Source organism: Xyrauchen texanus, chromosome 40, assembly GCF_025860055.1.
Source record: "Xyrauchen texanus isolate HMW12.3.18 chromosome 40, RBS_HiC_50CHRs, whole genome shotgun sequence".
Classification (NCBI taxonomy): Eukaryota; Metazoa; Chordata; class Actinopteri; order Cypriniformes; family Catostomidae; genus Xyrauchen; species Xyrauchen texanus.
In genome coordinates this window covers 22,859,665-22,872,665 of record NC_068315.1, presented here as the reverse complement: position 1 = coordinate 22,872,665, position 13,001 = coordinate 22,859,665, and the positions used below count along the sequence as shown (strand labels likewise).

General features: G+C 36.3%; 1 protein-coding gene across 1 annotated transcript; it reads right to left on the bottom strand.

Annotated features, from left to right (window-relative positions):
- Window positions 1-397: 397 nt before the first annotated feature.
- Window positions 398-12,591, bottom strand: LOC127633823 (germ cell-specific gene 1-like protein). The gene is made up of 5 exons (XM_052113154.1): window positions 12,254-12,591; window positions 9,491-9,538; window positions 7,558-7,710; window positions 2,165-2,276; window positions 398-1,245 (listed from the first exon to the last, which is right to left on the bottom strand). Exons 1-5 carry the CDS (start codon window positions 12,552-12,554, stop codon window positions 945-947), a joined length of 915 nt encoding a protein of 304 aa, XP_051969114.1. The 5' UTR covers window positions 12,555-12,591; the 3' UTR covers window positions 398-944.
- Between the last annotated feature and the right edge of the window lie 410 nt (window positions 12,592-13,001).

The following is a 13,001-nucleotide window of genomic DNA, read 5'->3' as shown; positions in this document are numbered from 1 at the left end:
CTTTAATCCCAACATCCCCTTTTGTGTTACACAAAAGAGAGTCATACCGGGCAAAACAAAAAGGTAAGTAAATGAAGAGAGAATTTCATTTTTGGGCGAACTATCCCTTTAACGAGCCCTGAACCTTGACTTTCTTGGGTCTCAGGCTACACTATAATGGCAATTTTCCACTGCACGTGGAAAAAAAAGGTTCGTCTCAACTCGACTCTGCTCGCTTTCTACTGCTGTTTAGTGCCGCCTCAACGTGGGTGGGATTATAGGCTGATCGTCAGAGTTGCGCTGCCTCTACTGCCGTGACATCATCTTAAACGTGACACAAAACAATAAACAATAACACGACCGCTAGCTGTTAGCTATTAGCTCATTGTGCTGCATAAAGCAGTTGTTGCATGGTGATTTTACACAAGTGTAACAGTTAAATTGGTCTGGTTGTTTTAGAAGCAAGCTTTCCAGTAGCTGGTCATCTAAAGAAAGTGAAGCTTTCAAGCAGAGTATATAGTTAACGTACCATCCTTCAGCCGTGGCTGAGTCCAGGGCACTCTCCCTCCCTCTACAATTCGAAAGTCGCGTGAACAAATTATACTACTATAGCAGCTGCTACTTTAAAACTAGCGGGTTTATGTCCCGTGTCACAAATCCAGTGACGCTGGTAGTGACGATTCTCTCTGACCAATCAGTGATCTGCAAGGTTTTGACATCACATTTAGTATCGCTCGGCTCACTTGGAAACTCGACCGAGGAGGCACTGAAAAAAGTACCAGGTACCAGGTACTATCCACAGTGGGAAAACCACCAAAAAGTGAGCAGAGTCGAGTCAAGTTGTACCGTGCTGTGGAAAAGCCCCATAATGTGAGGCCAGTGTCAGTCTATTGAGGACACACAGAAGTACCAAGCAAAGTAGGTTTACAGTATGCTGTATAATGAGATGGTCCATTGTATTGGCTTTAACAGTACTCTTCTCCCTGTGGAGATGGCAGGTCATTAATGTCCAGAAAGACAGAATTGGTGGAGAGCTTCCGCCCAGAACTGGACAGGTCCAGAAACTCCTCAGCTGTACTGGGCACAGAGCTGATGTACATGTCCCACACTTGGTCTGGAGAGTCCAGGTCCAGCAACTTCTGCTTGATCTTCAGATTCTTCTCAATGTTCTTTTGCTTGTGTTTGAACTCCAGAATAGTCTTAGTGTATCTGTTTATGGTCGTTACAGAAGAGGCCATGCAGGCAGTGAACGAGCTCCAAGCCAAGCTGTAGGAAAAAACATAAAACAAAATTCTTTGAATTCTTTCTTCCTACAACAACTAGGTATTACAGTGAGGCATCATTGGTAACAATAACTGGAAAGTGCTCCATTCAGAATTAAAATTGTGTGTGCTTTTTCAATTCCTGAATTTGAATTGATGGGTGCAGAATTGTAATTTGTATTAAGTAGAATTACGTACAAAGAAACAAAAAACAATTACTGTAACTGCTGTAAGTGGAGTTTCTAATAATACGTTACGTTTTCAGTATAATTACCTATAAATGTTAATAATACAATAAACATATGGGGTGTTCCCCAAAACAGATTATATTACCAATCAGTGAAATGCCACTGTGGCAGATCTCTGCCTTCCCTACGGAGTAAGAAGTGGGAGCTGGGTGAACAGTTCATGGAAGATTTTAATTAAACACAGTTCACTTGGACGCAACATAAAAATGCTTTTCAGCACACACTCGATGGCGCACGCACACACAACTCCATGTACCGCTCACACTGTTGGCCTTCCTGGCCCAAACAGAACGCACACGTTCATTGGCTGCATACATCTCTCTCTCTAACTGGCATCTCCGGCTCCACTTTATCCCTCTAACGGCTGATTGGGGTAATTCAATGCCAGGCGTCCATCCTTACGGCCCAGCCACACCCTCCTCATCACAGCCACCAATTGAAATTGGTATCAAATTCAAATCTATTTTATTTTATTAATTTAATGCAATTATACTAATTATATGCACCATGTATGAAGAACACAATAATTTCCCAAACAATAATATGAAACAGGCTTAGATGTAAACCTTAAACGGAACACCTGCGAATTTGTTAGAATTTAAGTTGTTTATATATTCAGAATTTTACCTAACTCTGAATGGTACACATCAAAATCTATGAGATGAGTGATCTTACATATAAGACCAGCTGTAGTCCCAGTTTTGTGGTTTCCAGTCTTCAGGGCCCAGACTCACGGTCAGCTGAAATGCTGTGGTGAACATCATGTGTGCTACCATACCAAGGAGACCTATAAACAAGATTAGAGGCAAGAGCCTAAGACTAATGTATATAAAACCATATAAACGTCACAATGAAACTGCAAGGCATCAGCTCTGCAGAACTAGGCTTCATTTATCACCATATACATAGAGTGCGCTGTTGTACTCTACACCTCCTAAAATTCAGAGACAACACAGTTCCACTTTTTCACCACAAGGAGACAGTGTAAATCTGGTAAAGCTGTATGTGTTATGTATGGCCATTTCTTAACCATTTTCTTAACATACAGAACCAGCAACGTCAAAAACACTAACACTTATATGGACAGTGTAATATAAGCAAAGACAGCAGTGTGAGATGATTTTCTTTTAAGAAATTAATGTTTTAATGAGCTCATAAAACAGTAATTTAGCAGTCATACGGAATAGTTTTACATTTGCACATCCCAGGAATGCATAAAGCTTAAAAGTGATTAAAATGTGAAAAACAAAGGATGGATGGATGGATACTACATATATACTATAGACTTTAAATCTTAAGTTTGTTTCTTTTCATTTTCATGTGGTTTGTCAATTACCATATTCTTTGGACACAAAGAGTGCACTGACTTCTAATTGGAAGTTTATCAGAATGTTTACAATTCAGTAATCTTGTTTCATCATCTGTTTCTCTCAGTGTAATTTAGAAGGCTTTACCACATTAAGCACTGGCCAATCAATAGATTTAATATTAAATATTTAAAAAATAATTAATGAGTCCTGTTACCTAAAAGTGTGAAGCAGAGGTCAGGGTCACTGTTTAATAGCAACATTATGTGGAAGTTATAGGAGTCTAAATGCTCTTTCCAGATGGCAAACTGGACATAATCAACAACACCAACAAGTCAGACTAGGAGTCAGAACAATCAATGTCACCCCACACCAAAAATAGCAAGGACGGAGGAAGATTATAGATTCTGTTCAGACGAGTAAATCAGCATAATGCGTTAGCTGTTACAAATCCACTAAATTAAGGTGAACACAAAGACAAACAACCATAACCTAAAATGCACGTATGTAATGTTGGCCTCAGTCACCATTCACTTTTATGATATGGAAAAAGATTAAATGAAAGTGAATGGTGACTTAAGTTAACATTGTGCCAAACGTCATCTTTTGTGATCCACCGAGCAAAGAAAGTTATATGGGTTTTCAACAACTTGAATGATGACAGATGTTTCATTTTTGGATTATCTATCCCTTTAATTATCCTCTATCCCGTCCAAACACTATCATGTTCATTTAAACCTTCTCTCTCTGAGCATCTCACTAATAAACCTTATGTCTCCATGACAACTACAGTGAGCCCCCTTTACGCAGACATCGCAAACATCTACAAAAAAATCACATAGGTGAATTAAAATGTGGAAGTAAATGTCCTTTCGATTTTAATCTGATTCTTTAATGGACCAGAAATATCTGGTTGGTGCAGCCAGTGACCATCATAGCAAGCCTTCGCTCACTCATGATCAGATCTTTATATTGCCACATTTTTCAGCAAACTGCCAGCACAAATGGGGCATGAGATGTGATTGATGCATTCAGACTGACCCTACAATGGATTAATATTGTAAGAACACAACATAGTTTCTCAAGAGACTTTTTGAAAGGACTTAACGTTAAGTTCTAAACAGATTTAAGCTTGTAAATATTATATTTAGGGAGTAGTTCACCCAAACATGAAAATTCAGTCATTTACATTACTCATATAGTAATATAATAATGTAAGCTTCAGTATAGGCCTCATATAGGCTTCAGTAATGGAGAAGATTTTCAGTGAATATCGACTTAAATTTCAGTCTGGCTTTAAAATACTTGGGATACAGCAGAAAAAGAGTTTTGTGGACTACTTTTATGGTACTTCTATGGTGAATTTTGAAGGATGAAAGCCCCGGGTCATAGTATGCTTTCAGTGTTTGGAAAAGAGGAGCATGATCATTATTCAAAATATCTCCTTATATCTTCAGCAGAAGACAGAAAGTTATATGGGGTTGAAATGATATGAAGTAATTGATGAAATTACTATTCCTTTAACTTTAGAGGCAAATAAAAGAGTATTCGACCCATTCTCATGACCGCGATAATCAAGTCGTAATAATCAGTAAAAGATGATGAAAATGTACGAGTTGGCTTGAACACAAATTTTCAACTTTTACTCCCATAGAGAAAAATAAACAAACCAACGAATGGCATTATCCTGATTTTTCCTAAGTGTAACCCCTAACCCAAACCTAAACCTAACAATAAAATTTATTTACCTATTAAAATCATGGGTAGGTTTAGGGATAGGGTAAGGACCTTACCCTATCCCTAAACCTACCCATGATTTTAATAGGTAAATAAATTTTTTGTACCATGTAAAAAATAAATCATTAGGGTTTAGAACAAGACGAAGTAAGCATATTAAGGGTTGTTGATATACATCAGTTATTTGTATTGTTTAAATATGGAATGAGTAAACAAATTTGTAGTTTTAATGTTTACTTTCTTAAAATAAAGCACTAGATAGGATGCAAACTAAAATGTGAAGCCTGTTTTATATCGATATCGAAATTCTGTTTGCTGATTAGTCAGTCTCAATGATTTACGATATAAGTGATATGATATATTATGACTTTGCCATCTTGTACAAATTACAAGTTTCCATGTGACTATGTTGGTTTATTACTGTTACAATTATTGGGTTAATAGGCTAGGACTGTTATATATGACCTTGTCTTGTTTTACCGTTGCCCCTTTGTTTTCCTTTTTTTGTCCCTTTGTTATTCCATAGTTTTCACTTTTGTCCCTTTTGTAGCTCCACAGTCTTGTTTTCCCTTGTGTGCACTGTTCATTGTTTTCACCTGTCCTTGTTAATTTGCCTTTTGGTTTCTATTAATTACCTTGTCATCTAGTTTGTGTTCTGTTTGTTCATTGGCCCCTTTGTCCCATGTTTTTGTATTTATATCCTGGTTTTTGGTTCAGTCCTTGTCTGTCGTTGAATGTTTGTATGTTGTCAAGCCTGGAATTTTTCCCCTGCCCGAGTTTACTTGTTTATGTTTTGTTTCCCCATCGAGGGTTTTTCCTTTGTGTTTTGCCTGTTTACCTTTTTAATAAAAGTCTGCATTTAGATCCGCGTCTCCTCGCTGCCTCATTCGTTACAAGGACATATGATGCAGTGCTTTCAGTGTGTGATTCTTCAAACATATTTAGCAGATTTGATTAAGTGCATTAGACATAGAATTTACATTATGTTCTCTGATCAGAACATATAATATGTATTAAATACTTCAATGGATTTAAATGTCTCACAAGTTAATTTGGTATAGAATACCACAGAGCTCTATCCTCTTTTGATTGTGAAAAATATACACCGGAGCTAATTGGGGTTGCAGCACCCTTCCCATGATCTACAGCTTTCATGATCCTACTCTCTTTCAAAGCAGTAAAGCCAAACAAAGGGATGACAGTAGGCCATGAGTCCATCCTTCAGTCATTATGCAATAATGTAACTTTAGTGTGACAATAAAAAGGTCTCCTTGCAATCTCTCACTTTGTGGCTATTTTAGTTAGTCCATCCCTTGCCAATTTAATTACAGATGTGCATATTTAATTTTTTATTATATGGAAGGTGTTTTAATATAATCAAATGGTGTAATCAAACATTCAACAGAAAAACATTTAACAGTAAAACTAGTTGTCGTGCTGAAGATGAATGCATGTAATGCTATGCATCAGTATATGATGGGTTTCATTTTTATTAAGAATATAGTAATAACATAAATGTAAGATTTTAGCCCCTTGACTCTATAGTGCAACACACTCTCAATACAAAGGACTTCTGTAGTCAATGCTACACTGAAATAAATAAATAAATAAATAAATGTTGTCAGGCTGAAGCATATGTTGCCATAAGCACTTAAATTGTCAAACACTCAAAAATAGCCTGGATGACATTCAAGAGTACAGGTTTACCAATACTGTCAGGCTTACAAGGGATTCTGAGCCTTATGTTTTTGTATCTATCCCTGGAATATAATGGGGTCTGTGATACCACATAAATGCAAAGGCATTTGCCACAAAGAACAGGCAAAGGGCAGCCTGCAGGTAAATAGGAATCTAAATCTGCTCTCTGGACACTACCAATAACAATCTCTTTGAGGACAACCGTTTCAGTATTTTGGAAATGGTTTAGAATGAATTGCTGTTGGGCTAGTGAGGGATATTATTATTATTATTATTTAGCCATTTATGATTTTTAAATTGGGAAATCCAACACGATTGTTCCATCTACACTGTAAAAAGTGGTAACCTTTAAGGAGTATTCTGGGTTTAATAAATCGACAGCATTTGTGACATAACGTTGATTATGATGAATTCCTTCCTTTTCTTTAACAAAAGCAAAAATCTAGGTTACATTGAGACATTTATAATGAATGTGAATGGGCCAATCTGTAAATGTTCAAATACTCATTGTTTAATATCCACAAGAAGATAAACTATATTTGTGTTAACATGATTTTAGTGTGATAAAATAACTTACCCATTTTCTGTGTAAAGCTATATACAATTTTATAACTTAGTTGCCAAGACAACGTAATGCCATAACCTTAAAATTACCATAAAAATTAACATATAAACAGCTTTACAGCTCAAATAATACATAAGTGTTAACTGAAGAATTAATGTAAGTGCTTTTATAAAAATATAAGCATCACGTTTCTGCCTATAAATCCTCCAAATATTGGCCCCATTCACTTTCACTGTAAGTGCCTCACTATAACCTTTTAGATTTTTTTTAAAGAAATGGATGGGCAAGTTGAAATCATTTTCTGTGGTAATCAACATTATGCCTCAATTGCGATTAACTTGTATTGAACATTGCATATTCCTTTAATTAAATTTTTTATTTCAATCTTTTATTTATTTTTTATTTCAATATGGTCTAACCATTCAAATCAGTTTTGTTTGTGCAACCTAATATATTCAGGTTGATTCAGAGAAGTATATTTTTGACTTGGACCAAACCATTTAATTAAGATGTTACAACATGAGGCACATTTTTAGGTTAATATATATATTTTTTTCTAGTGTAGAATATGTCTTGAATATGGGCTATAATATGAATCACAATGAGTGGGGTGACCTTTAAAGGGTAGAGTCTGTCAAAGTCTAGACAGATATAATAGGGAGGATCACTCAGAAATCAGCCCTCATAATCAGGGAGCATTTCATTTTACAAACAACAACAAGCAAGTGCTAATCAAATGAAACAGGAAGTCAGCAAATTACCTGACAAGACTGTGAATATGGCAGCAAATGCATTCAGTTTGAGTCCGTCAATGACGTTTCCAAAATGGCAGACCTCAATGGACATGAGAATTCCCCCAGTGGCCAAAAGTAAGATGTAGAGACACTCTGTCACAATGCATAGCCATAAGACACCTGTGTGCATTTGAAAGAGACAGAGAGAGAAAATACTGTGCATCAAGGGTATTGTTGACAGGCCTCTGAGGAAATGATTTATGGATAGAGGACTCTGGTTCTATCAAGATAAGCTCACAGTAAGGCTGAAAGCAAATCGAGCCAGTGATTAAGGTGACGTGGTGCTACAGACGCTCATGGAGACTGACAATTCGAAGCTAAACAGAACCACTGTGGGACTCATTCAGATGCACCACCCACTCAAACCAAAATGCTCATGGGGAGCATCTAAAATATATATATACTGGGAATGTTGATACTGCAATTTTAAGGAGAATTTGGGCTTAAAAGCATGCATATGCATGTTCATATTTCATAGATTTCTCAGGAAAGTTTCATCTGTCCTGTACACTGCTGCCAACTGCACCTTAGATAGGACGATGAGTACACAACAATATTCACACAAATTAAAAAGTGTAAGAACGGACTGTGTATTGCAATAATATTCTGGGATATTAAGGCACCTATACACTAGATAAAGCTCTGATGGGGTGTTTGACAGATTGTGTAGATTTGTTTTGAGGGTGTGGAATTGTGTAGAATTGGAGAGTGTTAGGTCAGTTTAAAATCAAACAGGAATTCAGCTAATTGGATTTCTAAACTGTGTAATTTCTTTCCACTAGATTCCAATGTTGTGGAGTAACTAACTTAACTTCACTAAATTTTTCAGTAGCTTTACCATAGTTAGGCTATTTTCACAATAGTGTAGAATCTTCCAGTAACAATACATTTTCCAACGAGTAGCGATGTACATATCATCAACTCTACATTTGTCATGTTGTATTGCAAACACAGCAATGGAGCTGAGGGAGTAATCAAGTCAAGTTCATAATGAACTGAACGGTCCTCTCTCTTTCCTGCAGCGCTGGGAAAACCAAATCATTTTAGTGAATCGATTCTTTCAGACAGTTCAGGGGGGTTGGTGAGCCCAATGTTGTTGAGCAGCGTTCTGCATATGGCGGCGCCATTCTGCATAACGCGGTGGCTCATTGTTGCCGTTCTGCATATTTTGCGGCCGAACCACCGCCCACTCAGTTCTCCCGATGGACAGTTCTTCCGCCCCTGATCGGCCCAAAAGTGCGTCAGCCCACCGGGAAAATGCCCGGTATGCCAGATTAACAGTTCAGTCCTGTGTATTGGTGAGGTTCATGACTATTATAAAATGTAAAATAGGTTGTTTTAGTTTAAACATTTAAACATCTAAGCATCAATGGATTATTTATTAATAAAATACAGTGGCTTTAATCTACAAAATTGTCAACCTGTATTTAACATCCTGGGATTTAAATCTAAAAATGATTATTTCTCACTCTTGACATAACCTGTATCCCTGCTCTATAATTTAAAGTGAGTTCCAAATTCTACTGAGCTGAATAACAGATGTGAGAAGTAACCCTGTGGCCATGTTAGATTAAGTGTCTCATTGTCATAATTAAATATCATTATAACAGATGGATTTTTTTGTCTGACATTAAGCATCCATCAATTACACTCAGCATCAGTTGTGCAAAAGTGCTATCTACATGAAAGAATGAGATTGAGGAAGGTGTTCGGATGGTGGCAAGAAAAAAAATCTCACTTAATTAAAATGGACTGGACCTTCAGACAGCATGCACAAAATATCTCATGCAGTAGATATCAGGACAATTGCTTTCATCAATGACCTGAATGATAACCTCTTTAAAGCATCATAGAACATTTGAATTCCCCACAGTTTTTAATTAGGAATGACAAAACCTACCTCTCTCATGGGGCGGGGCAACATTTATGAAACTTCTGCATTTCTCACCTGCAAAAAGAAAAATATTTAAGAAAAGACTTTGAACACAATACTGTAAGATATTAGGCCTATAATTGCCTATTTGAATGTACTATTTTGTATTCTATAATGACTTGGGAGACAAAAATGAAGCATTAGGATTGGTTAGTTATTCCTCCAGAACAACTGTATACATTCTGTAAACAACCGAAAATACTTGTGATTGGTCGGCTTTAACGAATAAAGGGTCGTTCACACCAAACTCATCTTGCGCAAAAATGTAAGACGCTGCACCCCTAACGCAAGTGACTCAAGATGCGTTTTGACAAAACAATGTAATGAAACGTTCTAAGAATAGTATGAGGTGGCAAAATCGTGAGAAATCATACAATTTCCTCGTACAATATGTAGGCTACGACTTTTACTACCATAGAAAAAAATTAATGAACCAACAAACTATGTTATTACGATAAACTTAACAATAAAGAATAACTCCTTACACAGGCCTTAAACATAATCATGATTTTAATAAAAAAATCACTGTTGTGTACCACAGAGGAAAGAGATGCATCTGGGTTTTGAGTTCTTAAAGAAACATTCCAGGTTCAAAGTTAAGCTCAATGGACAGCATTTGAGACATAATATTGATTATTGGTTTTGACTTGCCCTAATTTTCTTTAAAAAAGCAAAAATCTGGGTTACAGTGAAGCACTTACAATGGAAGTGAATGGGGGCCAATTTTTGAAAGTCAAAATACTCAATGTTTCAGAAGTAAAACACAAGACAAAACAATATGTGTGTTAACATGATTTTAGTGTGATATAATCACTAACTAACCTTTTCTGTGTAAAGTCATAGCCATGACAATGCAATATCAACAAACCCTAAAATGACTGTAAAGATTATGTTTAAAACAACTTTACAGCTCAAATAATGCTTTTATAAAATTAAAAACTTCACATTTCTGCCTTTAAACCCTAAAGAAATTGGCCACATTCACTTCCATTGCAAGTTTCTAACCAAAATGTGGAACCTCGTGATTTTAATAGGAAAATAAGGGAAGCTTATGCGATTAATTGGTCTAAAAGTCATAGGGTACATCGGGGCTGAAGGCTCCCCTTAAGAACATTTTGCATTTTTATGGTCACAAAATGTATCAAGGTAAAAAATTTAAAATACATTTATTGATTCATTTTTAATCGATGAAACTTCACTTTTTTTTTTAAGTTGGTGAGGAAGTCTTTTACCCCATAGGGTAAAAGGCTCCCTCACTTGGGGTAAAAGGGGGTTTAAAGTGATATCAAGTAGGTAATGGGGCAATTATAGGGCACAATTTGTCAACTAATGCAAATAATTTTGAGACAGTGAGATGCTTTTTTGAGTAACAAAAAAATAATATTAGTAAATAGAGAGTAGCATATTTACCTCAAATACTATCCTTTCACTTATTGGACAGTTATTGAAAAAATTTGGATTTAATGACCCTAAACAAAACTGAAAATGATGAATAAGTATTTTGTCTCAAAAGAAATGTGTTAATTTCAGGGATTTTCATTAGCCACATACATTAAAAACATATATATGAAAAAATAGATCAAATTGCTTCCAAAACAAATTTTAGACAGTACACACAAAGACGAGGATCAGGAAAATATTCCAGTGTGTAGTGACAAACAGATGTTTAGATAAGTGCTGTGGTATTTTTTTTGTTGCAATTTAGTGTTTTGGGAGAAAATAAAATCAATGGAACCTTTTACCCTGCTGGGCCTTTAGCCCTGTTGTGCCCTACCGTTTGGCATAGGTCGTAAATATCTTACGATTTCGTCACTTCTTACGAATCGTCATGAGCCTGTATTGGGTTTGAACCGGTTATAAAAATGTATTTTTCAAATTGGCATAGTGTCTAAAAAACTCTGAAACACGCTGGAAAAAGCAAGACGCTAATATGGTCATAGACGTCCGTCTCGCGCGTGTTTACAAGCAAAACGACAGAAACACTGCATGGAGGAACGTAAAACGCGCTCGGTGTGAACGGCCGGTTTAATACTTTAGGTATTTTTATTTTTTTTAAACAGCATCGAAGCACCAAGATAAAGCATAAGGTAAACATTTTATGTAATGTAAATTAGAATAATATTTGTATAATGATTAGATCAATTCAAATTATTAAAGATAATTCAATGAAATCACATCATTCAGACAAACAGACTCTTTTGGAGTCCCAACATTTCAATGAATGTATGAATACAGACTGTGCACACAAATTGGTAGTTTTAAAAAGGGCGTCCAGTGACAGCATGGATAGCACTAGTGAACTGCTTAATGTTGATAGATTATTATTAAACAACCCATTAAAAAATCCAGATTTTTTAATGTATTTATTTTTTAACATAACCTATTAAATAGACTAGCTACGCAGCGTCGAGTTTTTAAAGAGACAGATTGATATTTAGACTATCGTCCCCTGATGCCAATTAAGTTTAAGAAATATACATACAGGATGAAAAAAGAAAAGGAAATTACTTGATACAGTTGATATATAAGTTATTTACCAAGGTCAAGAAGACAACAAACGCTAACAATAACGAATATTCACGAGTGCTTTTTTCTTTTTTTTTGTTGAATTTAATTTTAAAAAAGCAATATAAGAAAACAACAACACCAACAACGACGACAACAACAAAATACATAAAATAATAATAATAATAATAAAAATAAAAAAAAAAAGCAAAGCCGCATCCTTACCCACAAGGTCGACATTCTGCTCACACGAAAACCAAATTCCGGTGTGGAACTTCCTCAGAACAAATTTATCCTCTCCGGTTTCCCAGATGTACTGAACCAACCTACTGTCATTGATGTTTGAGCTGTTATATCGAATGCAGTGGGTTTGTTTTACTGTCGCCGGCCCGGTGCAGAAGGGTTTCACAACTTTTCGGTTCCCCTCACACCAGTAGCTAGTGGTCAGTGCGGATATGGCGAGAGTCAGCGCGATGAAGTTCAAGGTGAGAGCGAGAGATACTCTCCGCCGCCGATCCATCCCCATTATAGCACGTCAACAGAAAACACCATAAGAGGTCCAGATTTGCTGCGCAATCCTTAGATGTGTCTTGAGTGCTCGCTCTCTCTCTCTCTCTCTCTCTCTCTCTCTCTCTCTCTCTCTCTCTCTCTCTCCTAATTCTTGTCAGTAGAGTCAACGAGTGTTGCTCCCTGTGCGTTTCATTTCTTCACGTGATGTCAGACACAATGAATATGGTGAGGTCACTGTGGCCAGTCAAATATGTAAATCACAGTGGATTCAATTTTGACCTGTTTTATTTTTTATATTGAATAGATGAAAATGATCTGAATGGATCATTTCAAAGTGCTTGTCATAGTCTCTTTCTTTTCCTTCTCTCTGCAGTAATTTTGAGTATTAAACATGTGTCTGTCATAGGATGAGGGTTTCCCGAGCTGAGTGGTTCTTCCGAAGGTTTCACTCTGATATCTAAAA

Bases quoted from the DNA above. Each gene is read 5' to 3' on its own strand.
- LOC127633823 (XM_052113154.1), bottom strand. From the start codon at position 12,554: ATGGGGATGGATCGGCGGCGGAGAGTATCTCTCGCTCTCACCTTGAAC. The intron at 9,539-12,253 runs GTAAGGATGCGG...TTCTTTTTGCAG, and splicing joins GCAGAATGTCGACCTTGTGG to GTGAGAAATGCAGAAGTTTC. The intron at 2,277-7,557 runs GTAATTTGCTGA...TCTTGTTTATAG, and splicing joins CATATTCACAGTCTTGTCAG to GTCTCCTTGGTATGGTAGCA.